Raw genomic sequence first — 18,067 nt, 5'->3', positions numbered from 1 at the left:
CTGTACCCGCCGAGATATACTCGTTGGATCTCCTTAGGAATGACTTTCGCTATTGTTGCACAGCTAGTAACTAGGTAGGTAGGCAGGCGATATCTGATCCCCCTGTCTACCGTCCATCATTGATCTACCCTGATCTACAGCCAAATTTAGCTCATATATCATCCCACAAGGCTGAACTGATAGCATCCTTGATATGTTTCTTTTTCCAAATAACCCAGCCCATAAGACCACGCTTATACAAGCATGATATTCGCTTCAGGGCTCCTTATCCCGAGTCTGCTGCCGTTTGATAAGTAGTGCACCTTCCTAGCTAACACTCGGGGACCGTACTCTGTGCTCACTCAACACCGACAAGGATATGTAGATAAATGGCGTTACGAACATGGCAACTTGACCAGTCGCCTGTCAACACTTTACAGTCATCCATACCTAATCAAATTGTTACCGAGTATTCGGGGAGAAACGCAGATAAAACATCATGTTGTTTCGCAGCTAGCAACGCATTCTTGTAAATGTCTATACATAACTTATTTGATTTTCATCAACTGCTTGTCTCAATGAGAGTGACTGCACTACAAAACTACTTGTTAATAGATCCTAATATTAAAGCTGAAGCCATTATTATTGCCTGGTAGTACTCTTTGAAATTGTATATCATGATAAGGACTCTGGAGGCCCAAGGACCATCTCGCAAATGGAGTTGCATGGAACTAACGATAAATAAGACCCGGCCGCCAGTGCTGCGATCCACAGACTCACGAGACATGTTATCCACTCTTGGTTCATAAAACGTTAAGGAAGATTCCCATGCTAGTATGCATCAATAAAGGCTTGTTGAATTCTTGAGTGTCATGCCTGACCTTCTCATGCGTGCACCAGTCATAATTAGTAGCAAGCTTTTTTCGTGCTATAAAATCGGCATTCAAGTTTCGACTATGCTTAGCTTTACATTTGCAGAAACTATATCTCTAACGTTCCACCAATCCTTGAAGCATGTTGGGTTTATTTGCTAGGTATACTTACCTCGCTCCTCAGCTTTCTTGTCAGTATAGGGATACGGCCAACGGCGGCAATGTGTTGTATTCTAACACCACAACCTCTTCATCTTGAGGAATGCAATTTCAATTTCCTCTTTTAAATAACATCTAGAGTGACAAATTTCTTGTTGGACTCCCTGTAGATAGTTTAGACATGTAAAAGAGTTGAGCAAGATAGACAGTGGAACGCCAAGCATATAGAGAGTCCTTTACTCATTTATCAACTATCAACCTGTGATGGAGCTTACAAGTACAAGTTCTTAATATTAAGGCATTCTAAGATCTTCTAGTACACACAAAAGACCTTTATCATGTTGCTGGTAGGATTCGTGTCCCATCCTGTCGCCTGTTATGCTGTGTGGTTTCTTTCGTATTCAGCGATGACCATCTCACTATCATCCTCTTATTCATTCAGTGGGTTTTTGTAATAAAACGAAGATTCTAAAAGGGTTTCTTGTGCATATCCATGACAAGACCGCTCCTTTATTTGGGAGTGCGGCAGGAATTGACTCGATCATATGATTGACAAGCCACAGAACGAACTGACAAGTAGAGATTACAAAGTAACGGTGATAACCGTGTTTCCAAAACTCTCTTTGAACTTACTAGGTATGTAGTAATGATACCGTGATATATCTTGTGGGTACAAAATAGTCCGTTGCAACTTCAATGGTTGCGTGTCATGGCGCGGTTTCCGCCGGCCACCCATGGCAAGGATCTAATCTTATCAATCTACCGCTTGGCGAGAGTAACATCATCATGGGATCAGACCAAGTCCCCCCTCAGCTTAGCGCGGACAACTTCCGCCTCGATTCCTTAGTCAAAGGTCTCACGCCCCGTCTGATTCAAAAGCTTAACGTTATAGCCAACATATCTGCCACAGTCTGACTCCTCTTTTGCTCTTGTCCCGTGCCTTTGTTCTTCTTGCGACAAACTTAATAGAGGTGCACCTTCCTTCTGTTGTCAACTCTGCCAAACGCGTACAACCCGGATATACCAACGCATCATGAAGTTCTCCCACGCAGTCGCTGGCTTCGCTGCTACGGCACATGCCTTGAATCCCAAGTTCAACATCTTCGGCGACAACGACCATGCCGACGTCAACGCTCCTCATAGGATTCCCACGGCCCGTGAGTCTGTTGTCATGGCGCGTCGCATCCTTGCTCTCACCAAGATCGCCACCCTCTCGACTGTTTTCCCGTCAGGCCACCCCAATGGGGATCTTGCCATCGATGAGAACCGCCCGACCGGACTCGAAGGCGTACCTATTGGTATGATGGATTATGTGGCAGATTGCGAGGATGAAGGCAACCCTACCATTCTCGAAATTAAGATCGCAACAACGTTTAGGAACGTTCGCGCTGGATCAAACCTTACCCTCTCCATGAACTGGGTCCCGCCCTATCCGCCAGCCAAACGCATTTCCTTACTCTCTCGTCTCTCGGCATATATTCCCTTCCTCCCTGGCTACGACTACAACAGCCGTGCCGAGGAGTCGTCTTCCACCCCTGATACCGTTCCTTACTCAGCGGCCAATCTGCCCCGGTTCGCCCTTTTTGGACACCTGGAGCCCATTGAAACCACACCCGTATCAGCTGTCAAGCTTGCAGCATGTTTTACGCGCAAGCATCAAGACGCCAAGTACTGGCTGCCAGGTAATGTCATCCATGAGAGCTCATGGGCGCGCCTGGTTGTGACCAAGATCTACTGGGTTGGCGGCTTTGGCGACCGAGCGCGAATTGGCTGGCTGCCTGTTGACGAATGGAAGAGCGTTACCAGAGATGAATGGGAGAGCATCAAGCTTCCCGGTGAGGAGAGAGGTTGGAGTGAGTGGTCAGTCAGCTCTGCGGGAGAACTGTAGAGGTGGCATGACCTGACTTTTCTTGGGAACACTCGTTACGTTTTATTGTTTGACTTTGTGGTGGGTTTCGGGCCGGAGCATTCTTTTGCATACGGTTGGAAGGTAGTCTATAACTTTATCATGGCTTTGATTATATACATGGGAAAGATTGCTTTTGCATAGTCAGCCGGGGACAGCTTCAGGATATCAGAAACATTAACCGCTGGAAACACAAGAGATGAAATTAGTAGGTCAGTGTATGCCACTTAGATCTGACTTCTTCGATTATGTAACTTTTATACCCTAAATCATAGAGGCCAGCCTTTCTGTCACCCACTAGGACGGCAATAGATTGACAAGGTGCTCTGTATCACAGGCCCATTTTGTGTCTCACAGTTTGTTTTTTATCGTTAGCAACTTGCAGCATTCTCCACGGAATTGCCTTGAGCAAAACATGCAGATAGCCGAATTGACCAATCTTGAATACCGTGCAGCTGTTTCACTTGGCTTAGTTTGCCGTGCTGCAGAGTTGCCGTGGTACGAGGAATATTTGTCTCACAGAACCCTCATTTGGTAGTCCGAATCGTTACGCTTGGCAAGGTGTGGCATGGTCACCGGTTGCTTTGGCTCATATTGCTTAAACCTCTCAGCCTGTAACAGCCCGTGGCCCGTCACAAACTGCACACCCTTGCTCGTGCCTTCTGCAACCGTGCGTTCAAACGGATTGGGATGGAAGGGAAGCTCATCATCTCTATGGGCTGACCAGTACAAGGACAGAAGGGAGATGGTAAGTGATGTCGTGCTGGCAGTATTAGGGACTGCATTGTGGTGGGTTACACTGCGCAGATGGGACGGCTTGATCCGGCGGGCTACGGGCGATCCGACTCCTTGTGTAATGTGAGAGTTTTGAATACATGAGTTTCGACCATTTATCAGTACTGCGAGGTGGTTTTGGTCGCTGAGCTGGCAGCTACCTATTCAAGCTACCTCGTGTGCTGTTATCAATGTCAAAACTGTTTCGCAAGGGTCATCCTCCCTGTTCTATCCCATTTGACTCTGTCAGAAATACTGGCCACCCGTTTGGTGCAAGGACACAAAGGATCTACAAATGAGACAATCAAATAATATTGAGCGGTTCAGTGTAACAAGGCACTGTAAGTGCCCATGCAACTAGGTAGGTAGCCTATGCGCTCCATGTTTCGGAATACGATCACCGTAGAAGAAATGATGTTCCCCGAAAAGGAAGGTTTCTTGTGTAGTTGAGTTTGTTCTCGGTACCAAGAGGAGAGGAACTCGGCCCGGGATAAGATCCCGACGGAAAGGCTAGGGCTCTGCTCCGTTGGCGGTCCAAGGATGGATATCGCTCTGTCTGACATCCATAACTTCCGGGTACGTTACAGCTATCCTGCACTGCACCGAGACAGTAGAGATTGGCACTGGGCTATTGGCTTGAGAGTGTGCGACTGGCCGTGAGAAGTGCATTGAAGAGGCGTTTGCTTGCAGATAGATGATGCAAGTGGTTGAGACATGGGCTGATAAGACAAATCACACCTGTACATATCTGCAGTTATCTTCTCCGCATGAGTGTATTGCACTAATTACACCGCAGCAAATGCCAAGCCAGTCGCGACTATTGGCATGGCCGAACAGACAAAACCCATGATTCATACTGAGGAGCCTTAAATTTGTCAGAGTCGACTTTAATCCACTGTTATGAGTAGCGTCATTCATCCAAGAACTTGGCTCTTGATGAGAGGTGGAATATCAAGATAGAATGGTTTATGCATCAGCTCTCGACCCTGCGCTACTATCGGGGCTTGCGAGGGGCTTGCACTATTCATTCCTATAAGCGTCCTATTGATGTGGTGTTTGTCCCTTGGAAATTCAGTGTCCATGTTGATATAAAAAGAAGTGCAGGGACCAAGGGGGACGGATCGAACTTACTATGGGTGGGAACACAGACCAGACCAGACCAGACCACAATACCTACAACATCTACGCACTACGGTGACAAGGATGGGTTTTCAGGCCGCTGGGGGGACGAGAGGAATTATCGGCCGATTACCATTCAACGGCTCAAGTTGGCGGATAAACTAGGTAGATGTATGCATGACGGTCGATGATGAATAACATCAAAGTATCGTGTGTCGCCTAGACTTGGTCAATGAGAGGAGAGAGGAGGCGAGAATGGACCAAAAGCAGTGAGAGCTTCTTACATTGATCTGCTGGACTGGATGCCGTCATGGGGAGACATTTCGAGAAATGATGGCTGGTGAGCTTCGCTTACTGGTCGTAGCTGACATTGGACCATGTTCTACAAACACGACACAAGAAGCCAAGAACAAGCTTTTGATGGACGAGACTCTTTGTTGTTCCCTGCTCGTACATGGAGAAGACTTCTGTTCTACTGTATGTAGTCTGTAGCCAGGTATCTCTGGCACGTCAAACAGCCCGTGATACTGTTACTACCAAAATGCTGTATGGACCAATTCAATAGGCGTTGCGCACTACCAATAGATAACGCACATTCCACGAGACAAAGACTTCCTTGCGATCTTAGCTGCGCGATTGAGTGTGCCCTCGAGCGGGGTCGATGGCTTTCGGCTGGGGGAGCTGCTGTAATGTTATTTGATCGCCAAGGTCAGCCAACCGTGACCCCCTGAATACCACAAACGACGACGTTATGCACTCTGATGTGACCTGAGCCTGCACCTCGAAACGCCCGTTTATCTTTTATTCTTTGAAAGCAATCAGTCCGCTTATTATAGTGCATATCACTTATTAGAAGAAAGGCACACCACTGTGTAGTGCGGTGCTGCACATGTATGTATTATTGTTTAGTCTGTAGTATAGGACCAACCAAGTCATCATGTTATCGCACAAACTATCGCCACCTGCCTACTAAGGTAGTCTAGCACTTCTCCCCAACCACTGTCCTTTTCAATAAAGCCAACCCAAAGTCTCCTAGTAATAGAGCTCATGTAATGGAATTGTTTCCCCAATCCTAGTTCCCCACCCGTTACTATCCGTCAACCTTAGCCGTAACCATCACCCGTGAGACATAGTCGGGTAGGTTCCTTGGATCCGCACTCTAGATAGAGGATAACGAGGACAAAAACCCTCTCTCCAAGATATCCGGGCACGCAAGGTCAAAGGCAGGGTTCCGTCGTAGACTCAAGGGACCGAACAAGCGACAGGCTGAGAGGGGACACATCCATGCCAGTTTACCACTAGCAAGTAATCGGTACTTAGTGGTTATGGGGCATGGCGGGCCCTCTGACGCAAAAGCCCTGCTATCAGTGCATGCTGGCAATCTCGCCGTGTGTAGCGTCTACCTCCATCTCCACCTTTCTTCGCGTCCCCATATTTCCTTTTGAGGGCCCAGAGGCCTTCTTAAGTTAGTACATACCTTGCCTTGCCTTGCCTCACCTCAAAAACGCTCTAAACTCAACGTACCTGCACTGCACTGCATATTACCTACCTCGCCCCGTCCGACCCCATCCATCTCATAATCCATCGACGTTCCCGCTCTCGGTCGGGGTTCCGTGCCGCTCGTGTACATACTTACGCTATCTTGACACTTATTGTTCTTTCTTTCTTCTTTGCATCTTCATCCTCCTCTTTTCTCGCATCAACAAGGGCCATTCGCGTGCGTGGTCAACTGAACAACAACGGGCGTTAATTCGACGACTGCGGTGGTGATAGTTTGGAAACCGTTATAATACGACTCGAGTATTCAACTTGCCATTCATCATTCGGATTGTGCGGCACGTCCATCAAACACTTACAGGTCAGCGACGACAACGCGATAGCGAGGACGCAGACCTGAGGCGACACTTCGATATCGAATACACGGTCCCTCGAGGCGCCAAGGAGCATCGCACGGCATCGAGGTCTCATCTTTGGCGACCGCGTTGACTGCGACCGTTTGCCGATAAACTCCAACCTAATTTAATATACCCTTTGTCTATGACTTTCGGAATGGCGCCTCCGCCCCCGAACCAGATATGACCTCGCGGACCCCCATGGGCGCCCATCCGCGGCCGCCTCAGCGTTCCGTGAGCTCATCGTCGTTACCTGTCCAGCGCCCCCCTCCACAACGAACGTTATCACACCAGCAGCAATTTGTGCCCGCCTCGCCAGTTCGAAAAGACTCTTCATTTATCGACCTTACCGCCGATGCCGGCGATGTCACCCCTAACCGTTATAATACAACACCGAGAAGAGGCGGTTCACGTCTCCGTCTTGAGTTATCCCATAATGCTTCGACCGGCCCCTTACCTACGTCCGAATCACCACAGTCTCTGACACCTTCACGAATACCTGCCGACCCCTTTCAAACCATGGTCGGAAGTCCAGTTCCCATCAATAGCGCCAACTCAACTTCGATGCCGATGCCGACCCGCCGACCCGTAGCTTCACAATTGAGATCGGCTCCTCCCATCACCACGACGACTGCACCTGCACTAGCCAAGAAAGACACCCGACCAAAGCCGTATACAGTTGAAGTTCCTTCCGCTGCGCCAAGGTATTTCGCAGCAAATCGACCTGAAACTACCCCTCGGAATCCTGTTGATCCCTTCAGCAAAGGTCTTAACTCCGGATATGCTGACTTCTTCCCCTGGAATGGGGCGCATTATGAAGATGAGTGGAGCAGCGAAGCCATCACAAAGGGAACTTGGGATAAGGTGAACTTGAATGTTCCCGAAACCTCATCTGCTAAACTTGCCATCTTCCCAGCTTTGAAGCAGAAGACTGGCCTGAATGCTCTTTCCACGATTTTCATGGGTGTTCTGACTCAGCGTAGACATCGAGGTCAGATCAATGCACCCTCGACTTTCAAACCACCGCCACGAGTCACACTCACGGATACGAAGAGAGAGGTCTGGCTCAAGGACCTTGCCAACCCCGTCATATCTCTACGGCGTCTCAGCCGAACGATTCCTCATGGCATTCGTGGCAGAACCCTGCTCGATCAATGTTTGAACAAGAACGTTCCTGCTGAGCGAGCTGTGTGGCTGGCAAAATGTGTCGGTGCCAATGAAATCAGAGGACTCAAGCGAAAGGGCGTCAACGGTGCCTTTGTTATGGGTGGTGAACTAAAGTGGGCTCGTGATTGGACCGTCTTTGTCGAGCAGTTCGTTGATGCTGTTGTAACTGGCTTTAGCGAAAAGGACTGGAAAAACAGGGTTACATATGCGTAAGTTTGGGCAACTCACATTATACACTTCCAATTGCAAGTACTAACAGCCAATGCAGGATTCGTCTAGCAACAAACCTTTATTCCGAACAGTTGCTGGATCGAGACCATTATCTTGATTGGATCGTTTCTGGAATCGAGAATAGCCTCCAGTCAAGAATTCCAATGTGGCTGCTAATAGCTCAGATATATTGGAAGGATCTCCTCAGGTTTCGCAAGTACGGCCGGCGGCTTGTCTTTGCTCTGCTAAGCCATTTGCATGTAGTATGTTTAGCGCCCACCCGTCCAGTCTAACGTGCCTACTAACTGAAAACTAGATATATAACGATCCTGATCAGGATCTTCTTGTGCAACTGTCAAGTAGACTATCAACCTTACTCAGCTCATTGGTGCTGTCCAACCCAGAGAGCTTCATCAATCCCGGTGCTTGGCCACGATACAAAAACACGCTTCAGGCCTTCTTACGTACTGACCATGAGCCGACTCAAAAGTCTCTACATATAATTAACTCGCGAAACTCGCGACTTGTCGTGTCCAGTACCGCTTCCCCTCCTGCTGGTAGAAGTCAGCTGGTGAAATTGCTTGATGCCGCTCTCAAGGAATCTGGTGATGATCATCTGGCTGCGACATGTTGGGCCACCAGTGAAAACAAGCCCCTGATAATGAAGACAGTCGTTGAGTGGGCTACTTCCTTCCACCGCCCCGGGTTGGCGAAAGTTTATGCTGCGGCTCGGTTAATTCGACAATGGAGTCAATTCCGCGTGAATCCCACAACACCGATACTCGAGACACTCGATAGCATTTCCATCGAAGACAAGACGCGAAAGAACTTGATCTACCATTTGGTCACCGAACTGATTCGAACTGGCCATTTCTCTGTCTCTCAGTACATGCAATGGACTATCGCACGCGGTGGCTACCACAGCGGAGCGGAAATCGACGCCGATTCAGGCCCGTGTTCTAGCAGATTGCTAGTTGAGCTCCCTCTCCATGCTTTGTCTGAGAAAAAGAGGGCCGAAAGAGGAAATCTGCTAAGACGCGCTGGAAACTACTCGATCGTCGAAGAAGAGCAAGATATTGCCAACGCGATTAAGTTTGTTAGGCACACTGTGGGACTTCCTTTGCCGCCAGGTGATCCGCTGTCAGAACGAAAACCCGTTTCTCTCAAGAGACTACTTCCAAGAATAAGTAGCAGCAGCGGCGCTCTCAGGAGCAGCATTGGTGCACATCTTCGAGATGTGCTAACCAGTCAGTTCAACCACAATAGCCAACCCTCTCTGCCTTTGACCATGTACAACTCGATTCGGGCTATCATGGAAACAGCCGAAGACTATTCCATGCTGTCAGATATCCTTGGGGCGTGCTCAAAGACCGCCGATTACGATGTGCTAGCGTCCGTTGCCGATACCGTTCACTCGAATCTTCAAATTTTTTCGGCCCTGGGCAGTGCAAACGAACTGTTCAATGTTCTGATTGAACGCCTCAAGTCGATGAACGAAGAGCAGGGAATCGTGCCACGGCCATTACTCGCTTCCCTCTCAAGCCTCGCTCAGCGCATGGCTGGTCATGAAGTCGTTGCTTCCCATCTACGACAAGAGTTGCTCCTAAGTGACCGCAGCAATGCTGTCGATGCTTGCTCTCCAGTATCTGATATTGTGGCAGCCCCTACTCAGCACGCCGAAAACGAACTGGCAGAAGATATTGAGAAACAACTGTACAGTGGAACGCGGTTAGATCCCCCAACCATGAACAAGTTGTTTAGGAGGATCATTCCTGCACTTGAGCGAGGCTGGGAGAAGATGGACGATACACGCCGAGTGTTTGCAACATTGCTAACCAGGATACGGGTTTTTGATGCTCATCATTTCGATAAACTTATGACAGACTGGACAAGTCACGTTCGATCTCTCCCAAATCGTTCTGCCCTTGTTAGTCTGTTCCCTCTTCTGGTCAGTACAGGCTGCCTCACGATGCCGATTCTCATGAGTACCGCGAGCCCGCCATCAACAAGTTTCCAGAATTTATCTTCGGATCCCTCAGGGAACAAGTTTGGTCCGGCAACATACCTACAGGAACTCCTGCAGCTCACTATCATGCCATTACCCTCAGGAACGGGACTTTTTGCTGAGGAAAACTATCGGTTCCATACTGAACAAAAGTGCGCGAAGTTCGAGCAGTCGAAGGGACTCTTAAATTTGGTTCGCAATGCCCTCTTGGAGTACTCAGGCTTGAGAAATCATGCCAACAGCCCTGAGTTCCCACTTGACAATCCCGCGTGCCAAGAGAGTCTTCTCGAAACCCTGCGAACTCTTGTACTAGTTGACTCGTCTGCCGTCTCCAATGCTCTTGGTATCAAGTCACTACCAGCTGAGGCCGTGGGTCTTGTACGCAAGGTGACGACCAAGCTCCTTATCCCTGGCGATTCTGGTGATACTCAAATTTCGTTCGATCATATCTTGCAAATTGCTAACGAGCTGACTCTGCCATTTTGTCAACTCAAGTTGAATTTGGACTTGTCTTTGCCACAGCCCAACGCAAATGAAGGAGACCAGGGCTCTTCCCGCTTTGAGATATTTGCCAAGGCTATGGACCGAGCCATTGAAGCGGGCAATATTATGTGGACCAGTCTCCTACCTTGTTTGAGCGACGATATCACCCAGCACCTCAAGAGCCAGGCTCAATCTGTATTTCTCGAGCTTATCCCTTCATCCAAGGCACCAGAATGTGCCGATACTGGGTCAAGACAATCATTGCGCATGGCTGAGAACTTACTGGAAGTGGTAGAAGCCATTATTTCTGGGCAGCCTCCTCCGAAGATGGCACAGCTATCTTTGGGGATGGTTGAGAAACTGACAGACCTATGGGAAATCGTTGCAGCGGGACCCCACGAACGTCCCAACTGCTACACCGCTGTACTGCAACACTGGCTGCCTGCTATGCTTCGCTTTGTCACTCTCCACAGCTTATCGTCTGAACCTCCTTCGGCACCACTTCCGACGGCATCGGCAACACGACCTCCTATCCCACCTGTTCACGACACTCGTGCCCGCATTATCCTTGTTCTCTGCGGCTTGCTGCTCGAGCTTGATACAACATCGCCTGCTATAGCCGGTTCACTTCCTCAACAGGTCTTCGATATCGCAATCTTACTTGTGGATGCGCTACCAGAAGATTTGCGAGCCAATTGTGCCAAGGCCATTTTGCTTACCTCCGGCGGACTACCCAGCCAAGGGACTTCTTCTGACCCTCGGCTCTACTACCTGTTCAGCTCGCCGCCTCCGTCACTCTCAGACAATCTCATGCTCTCTCACCGGGAAAAAGCAGCAAACCCGCAAAGTGCTGTGGCTCGTGGCATGGGTGCTCAATACGGCATCGGCCCCGCCGTTCAGGAACGTCTCACCCCTTTTGTTCTCCGTCGTTGGGAGGTGCTTAGTGAGCCGACTCCCAATGTCGGCGAGAATGATACAAGTCTGAGCTTGGGTCTTTTTGAGGCTATCAAACTTCAGTAGCATTGTCAAGAAGGCAACTTACTACTATTACTACATTACTATTGATGTCAGATCCCTTGACATTCCACTCCACATCGTGAATACTACACGAAATATTCCTTACACCATCACACTTCTAACTCTGTCCGAGTTCTCTTTTCTTTACATCTCATGGCTATACCCCTGTTACGGAACTCAGGCGTGTTTTCATTAGCGATAATATGCACTGCAAGATGGGTTTTCCTTTTATCAATGTTCAATCTGGGTTACACGGGGCATCGTACAACGAAGGGTCTCGATTTCTTTTTTGTCGGCAGTTGGGGCAGTTTATTTCTTATCATTTTTTGTTTCTCTGATTCATTTCATTACCTCCCTTTCTTTGTTTTGGGATCGTTTGGCTTTTTGTTTTTGCATGGCGCTGCGTACAAAGAGGACTGGTGAAACGGTTGATGATATGTCAAGCACAGAACACGCACGATACATTAGCATACATGTATGAAAACATCGGATTATGGCGTGTTGATGAGGAAATGGGAGGGCGCAAGGCTCGCTGCATTTGTTTGTATCGCTCGCCGAAGTGCATAGCATAGAAGTCAAATCAAGTTACTTGATTCACATAATCTTTCTCTACACATGTTCATTCAGAGCAAGACTACCCCTGTGAATGATAGCGAGTATAGACCAGCGAAGCAAATTGTGACGGCCATAGCGATGTCACTGTAATATTATAGTACGGCAGACTGTTGTCAGACCAGTAGAGCTCAAGGTGGGCTACAAGGTAAAACGGTAATTTATTTGAAAGGATTGTCTGTTCTTCGAGCTTGTCTGACGAAGTGTTAACTTTTGGCCAAAATTACGTTGGTAGCCTCTGTTGAACTTTGAGAAAAGTTCACAACCAGCGTGATGAGGCCACGCTGTCCGTTCAGTCAAGTGGGGAGTTAAAAATTGATAAAAACCGACCGAAAGATACCAATCAATCACAAATTATTTCCTTCCCAGATACAAGCACACATGTTCTTCCCATGCTGTTGAGTACTCCCCTCCAGGCACCTTACCCTAAAGCCATACACCAATCTGCCTCATCATTATCAGTATGACCTTGAAAGCACTCACGAGAGGAACGTTTGGGTTGCAAAAAGCAGATACAATTGTAAAGAAACGCTCAAAATGACCGTCCAGTAATTATCTTACACTAAGTTCCAAGTATGCGAAGAGACGAACATGCATTAGATATGAGATGCCATGCAACATAAAACAGTCAGCATGGACGGAACCAAGGCCTCCCTCCTTTCTCCTTAACAAACTTTACCCATTAGGTCCCTCTTACCCTTACCCAATATGCGACGCAGATACAAGTCTAACTAATCCTCATCAAAAATCTGCAGTGTGTTCTGCAGGATGGTGTCGATGGCCTTGATCTGCCAGCCCGCATCGGCGATAGCAGTGCTAGGATCAGTGCCCATGAGCGTAGGGCCAAAAATGACAGCAAGGTTGTGACAGTTCATACGATTCACATGGCTGTTGTCCATAACTCTCCAGAGGTGAAGGGTAAGGGCACGGAGAGTAGCGTAGTTAGGGTCAGGCAGGCTATTGATGATAGCGTGAAGAGAATCACGGCGGAGCGTATCATCTTCGTGCTCTGCATGCATTAGTTAGCACATTTCTGCAGTCGTTCAGTCGAGATATAAGAAACATACTGGCAGCAGCAACGAAGCTATCATGGTACTCAAGAGTGAGTAAGGGGTCAGGGAGGTCCCGGAAGAATTGCTTCAATAGACCGGTGACACTGTTGACATCATGATAAAAGCTCTGGGGTTCCTAAAGTCGAGAGCCGGGCTGGAAGACTCTATTTCATCGTTAGTTTGTCCTCTGATAATGATCTAGCACACCATACCTGTGTCGAACATGGTCTTGAGTCTCTGGATATGAGCCATAGATCCAGATTGTCGGTAGATACCCTCCACATTAAGGCCGTACATATCTACCGCCTGGATACACTGATGGACTACCATTGGCACAGCTAAACTGTCCCGCTCATAAAGACGACTGAGTGGTAGGCCGAACACTGGCCTCGAAGGTCCAGAAGGCCCAGGAGCAGGCGGGGGATGACTAGACGCCCCATAAGGAGGCGGTGATCGTCCAGCTCCCGGAGGTCCATGGCCCGCGTTCGCACTGCTGCCTGTTCGCTCATGAGGAGGCTGATTGGGGCCAGTTTGCTGAGAAGGAGAACCACTCGGCTGGAAGGGGAGTGCACCCAGCTGCGGTGGACCAGTTGAGCTAATAGAACCGCCGTTGTTACCATATCTCTGGCCAGGTGCTTGCTGATTAGGACCACGGCCCTGGAGCTGTTGTCCAGGTCCTGGTCCAGGATTGGGGTTGGGGCCGGGGCCGCCCTGCTGCAGTGGCATGTTTCCTTGGCTGAAGCTCCTGCTATGAGGCTGCGAGAATGGGCGCGGGTCGTCGGAAGGGAAGGAAGAATCGCCAGTGATACCAGTAATGGGACCAAGTCCCAGAGTACTGGTTCTTGATCCCGGGCCAAGGGGCTGGGGACCAGAGAAGCCCCCCTGAGGTGGTGTCTGTGATACAGGCGATTGCACAATAGCAGGCTGTTGAACGGGACCACTTGGCACGTGACCACTGATGTTTGGAGGGTTCAGAACCTAGAACTGGCGTAAGCGGCGAGGCTTATTACCCGTTGATGAATTTACTCACTGGATTGCGCTTGTACTCAACCTCACCGGTGTTGGCAGGTACGCTTCTGTGCTGCGCTGTGACATAATCATTCAAGTCTTTGTCGTTATCGATCGAGGAAGCGGCCTGTCGCAGGCTGCGCTGGGAACTGCTGATTTGAGCTCCGGGACCTTGAATGGGGCTCACGCTCAGGCCGTTGCTTAATAGCAGGCGTTCGTTGAAAGAGGCTAGTGAGTGTAAGTGGCGCTCGCATTTGGGCAATACTTGAAAGCTTACCAAACTTCTGCATTTGCAAAGAGATACCAGCGTCAATCTCCTTGATAGAGTCCTGTAGGGATCTGATAGCTTCTGGACGTGTCGTCGAAACGAGCTGGGCCTTCTCAGCCTGCAGCGCTTGGACATGTCCGTGATATGTCGAGTCGGCCGCCTGAACCTTCTTCAGCAACTCGCCCTCGTGCTGCTGAGCAGACTTGTGACCCTTGAGGCCGAACATCTTGCCGCTCTGGCGCGACTCGCCTGTCTTGACTCGCTCATAATCATCGGCGAGAGAGTCGTACTTGGCCTTGCTCTTGCGCATAGTCTGTTCCATCTCAGCAACCTTATTCTCGGCGGATAGGCCATTTTGCTTCCACGACTTGCGGCTGCGTTCTGCAATACCGGCGAGCTCCATAAGCTCATCGTGCATTTGATGTAATTCTTTCGAAAACTCAATCCCGTTCTCGGCCATGCGTTCGTGGGTGCTCGCCATTGCTTCGTATGCGCTACCAAACGTGCCTTGGCGGTGGTCGGGTCGGCGCATGACCTCTTGAGTCGTACGCGTGAGCTTCCTGATACCATTGGCATGGTCTTCTTCGAGACTGGATCGCTTCTTGAGAAACAATGCGAATTCCTATACGATAACGAGTCAGCGCGGGTCGTGTTAGCAGCTTGACTAACCACTCACCTTGGCAGAAGCTATGCTCTGCTTGAGACGATTCAGAAGAGTAACAATACCGATCTGCAAAGTGAAGTTAGTGTATGATTTAGACTTTGTTGTGCTGCTCTCTTGTAAGCTGATAGTACCTCAGATGACAAGACATCTGAAACTTGTTTGAGTCCAGAATTTGCACCAGATGGGCCGGCCGGTTGTGTGGGAGAAGTGCTATCACCATCTGGGTTTTGGGATTTGTTCATGGAATCGTCAACGGCAGCGCCGCCATTGTCTGATGAAGGACCTTGAGTATTTGTTGGAATGTAGCCCAAGGACATCATGCTGCCTGACCTTCCGCGCTCCTGCTGGGGAGAGAAGGCGTCGTTCGCCGACGAATTGTAGTCGTTCATGGTGCCGAGCGCAATCAAGGATGTTTGCACGATTATATACTGAGATTGTCAGGAATCGTTCGAGGTTTCTGAGTGTGAGACCTTGTCGAGGTGGTGGCTCACATTCCTCGAGCTGTTCGGGTCGTGGAGCAGCGATTGGGCAGGAAGGGTCGCTGTAACAGAGCGATAGAACAGCCTCTGTGATTAAGTACGACGCTAACGTGTACTATGAATGCGACGAGAAGTCTTGGGGAACTCGAGTTAAGTTGAGGCGGCAATAGTGACAAAGGTGCTGAGAAGCTGTCGGCAGAAAGGGTCGTGGTGTTCTGATGGGGAGAGCTTCGCAATCCGCAGCGGGGGTCTCAATTGATTCGGTGCCAGGGACTGGTTGGGCCGATTGATAGTCGTCAAGACAGCACGGCCTCTCGGAAATGATGGATGGCGGGGGTAGAAGAGAGAGAGAGTGTGTGTGTATGTGTGTGTGTGAGAGATAGAGAGAGAAAGAGAACAGAGCGAAACAGATAAATACGCGCGCACCCGTATTACGCAGAAACAATGAAAAAAAAACGAGTTCAACCCAAAAGATTCGAACAGTTTATAAGATATTGTGGAAGGAAAGAAAACAAGATGCAAATCAAATGGAGGTGCAAGCGGAAATGGAACTGGAGACCTATGAAATGGAGATGGAGATCGACTGGTTGGTCGGTGGAGAGAGGAAATGGAAAAGGTAACACTCCACTGAAGCTGTAGTGTAACACGGCACCGGATTGGATGGGATCAGGCTGATTGTGGCTGAGCCCAGTCCTTACGGGTTGGGTTTCATGAGCAGACGCCACCATGGAACTAAACTCTCTCCATGGGCAGCCTTTAGGGGTCTCTTAATTGACGCTCACGGAATGCCGTCAGGGGATAAGAGGGGACCCTGTAAGCTAGAAAGGTGCTAGACTAAGGTATAGGGCCCAGAGGGTTCATGGCTTTCCAGCTGCCAGGCCAGCTAAAAGCAGACACCCATCGTAACTATGCGCCATTGTTTACCTCGCTTGTAACATCATTCACGATTATCTATCCACGATAGTGCCTGGAAATATCTTCCTTCCTGCTGGGGAATACCAAGACAAGTCCCCTGCTCGCTCATTACCCAGCGTGTTTGGTACTGTAAACAGGTTAGGTACAAGCCACAACGGCAGACGGCAGTTTTCAAAACGATTTACCGTCGCCATCGAGATTTACTTTTTCTTATTGTATAAGCATATTAAGTGTTATGAAACTTCTTAGAATCATCTGATAACGGCATGGCAAGCTGACAGACTGGTAGTGTCAGATCACCAGTCTACCAGCCCAGTGTGTGTGTGCCAATGGATCGTCCCACACAGGGTTCTTCGACCGTTGAAACATTGCCCTTCTTTGGCTGCGGGCGCCAGCATTAGCTCGTCTATCAAACGGACAACCAATCTGGCGCAGTGCCGCATTACTCTCTGCGGCGATATGCAGTCATGTCTGCAGAAGCGAGTGAAACCGTAGTGTTTTCTTTGTTGCTTACAGCACACCTCGGGCTTCAACGAGGTTTGATCTGTCATATATATGCGCACCTATACTCGGAAGAGAACCGAGAGAAGCCCTTCTACGCAAATGAAGTATACGAACCCCCCAAACCAGTGAAAAGGCTAATTATTGCTCAGACATGGCTTCTCCTATTTATAAACCCACTAGTGTTGAAAATCCTCAAGCTAATGTTCCTGTTTCATATCCAACCCCAGTATCATTCGTTCCAGTACAGGATACACGCACGAGACTATTGAAAGTCTACTTGAATTGCCGAAGCACTTGTCTAAAACGAGAGAAACGACATACAACCACAGCTGTAAACAAACAGCAATAACCCGCATTGAGGTGGGTGTGTAGGTGGTTCGTAACACAAGCCGAGTCCTCATACCACCCACGTTACGCACACTGATACGCTCCAACAAGAAGGCAACAAACGAGGAAAGAGATCGCTGAATTCTCCGACACACGAGCCGTGTTTGCCACTTTGTTTGACAATGCGACTCCAGCCCTGACAAACAAACCAACGGAGGCTCACGGCGAGGATCAGCCCACCCTTGTACGATAACGAAGACACTCCGTTCATATGTGATGGGACCCTGGATTGAACACCAACGTCAGCCCTTTGTGTCCATTGATGCCCTAATCGGAGCACAACGTGCAGCGGTCGAGGCCAGCAGAGAACATGCACATGAAGAGCATGGTTGAATTCATTCAATTGTGATTCCAAATCATATCTAGATAGAGCCCGGGGTATAAATAATTATGTACCATTATTCAGACCTCCACATATCTCTCGTAGGAACTCGTCCAAAATAGGACAGTGTCCGATTCAAGTCCGCCACATACTCATATCTCTATATCTCGAGTGAAAACAAAAACCAAAAAAAAAAAAAAACCAAAAAAAAAAAAACCCACACGCTCTATTAAGACCGATGTCTGGGTATAATAGTAACCAATAGAGCGCCAT

At 49.0% G+C, this 18,067-nt stretch overlaps 4 protein-coding genes across 4 annotated transcripts; 3 read left to right on the top strand and 1 right to left on the bottom strand.

Annotated features, from left to right (window-relative positions):
* The first annotated feature begins 1,818 nt into the window (after nucleotides 1-1,818).
* On the top strand, nucleotides 1,819-3,391 carry FGSG_08636 (uncharacterized protein). Its single transcript, XM_011321805.1, has one exon. The coding sequence runs from the start codon at nucleotides 2,044-2,046 to the stop codon at nucleotides 2,896-2,898; it is 855 nt and encodes a 284-aa protein (XP_011320107.1). The 5' UTR covers nucleotides 1,819-2,043; the 3' UTR covers nucleotides 2,899-3,391.
* Nucleotides 3,392-5,142: 1,751 nt separating this feature from the next.
* Nucleotides 5,143-5,540, top strand: FGSG_13326 (uncharacterized protein; the record flags this gene model as incomplete). The annotated part of the gene is made up of 2 exons (XM_011321804.1): nucleotides 5,143-5,286; nucleotides 5,328-5,540. 2 exons carry the CDS (start codon nucleotides 5,143-5,145, stop codon nucleotides 5,538-5,540), a joined length of 357 nt encoding a protein of 118 aa, XP_011320106.1.
* Nucleotides 5,541-6,884: 1,344 nt separating this feature from the next.
* FGSG_08637 (uncharacterized protein) lies at nucleotides 6,885-11,586 on the top strand (the record flags this gene model as incomplete). Its single annotated transcript, XM_011321803.1, has 3 exons — nucleotides 6,885-8,077; nucleotides 8,137-8,341; nucleotides 8,395-11,586. The coding sequence occupies 3 exons, from the start codon at nucleotides 6,885-6,887 to the stop codon at nucleotides 11,584-11,586; spliced, it is 4,590 nt and encodes a 1,529-aa protein (XP_011320105.1).
* A 1,136-nt stretch (nucleotides 11,587-12,722) lies between these two features.
* On the bottom strand, nucleotides 12,723-15,823 carry FGSG_08638 (uncharacterized protein). Its single transcript, XM_011321802.1, has 7 exons — nucleotides 15,319-15,823; nucleotides 15,200-15,253; nucleotides 14,533-15,145; nucleotides 14,278-14,483; nucleotides 13,460-14,225; nucleotides 13,263-13,411; nucleotides 12,723-13,204 (listed from the first exon to the last, which is right to left on the bottom strand). The coding sequence occupies exons 1-6, from the start codon at nucleotides 15,592-15,594 to the stop codon at nucleotides 13,335-13,337; spliced, it is 1,992 nt and encodes a 663-aa protein (XP_011320104.1). The 5' UTR covers nucleotides 15,595-15,823; the 3' UTR covers nucleotides 12,723-13,204; nucleotides 13,263-13,334.
* Between the last annotated feature and the right edge of the window lie 2,244 nt (nucleotides 15,824-18,067).

Source organism: Fusarium graminearum, chromosome 2, assembly GCF_000240135.3.
Source record: "Fusarium graminearum PH-1 chromosome 2, whole genome shotgun sequence".
NCBI classification, from domain to species: domain Eukaryota; kingdom Fungi; phylum Ascomycota; class Sordariomycetes; order Hypocreales; family Nectriaceae; genus Fusarium; species Fusarium graminearum.
The sequence above is the reverse complement of the archived record's forward strand: the minus strand, read 5'-3'. Positions and strand labels throughout refer to the sequence as shown.

What these genes read in the sequence shown, in the direction of transcription:
- FGSG_08636 (XM_011321805.1), top strand. Translation starts at nt 2,044, where the DNA reads ATGAAGTTCTCCCACGCAGTCGCTGGCTTCGCTGCTACGGCACATGCC.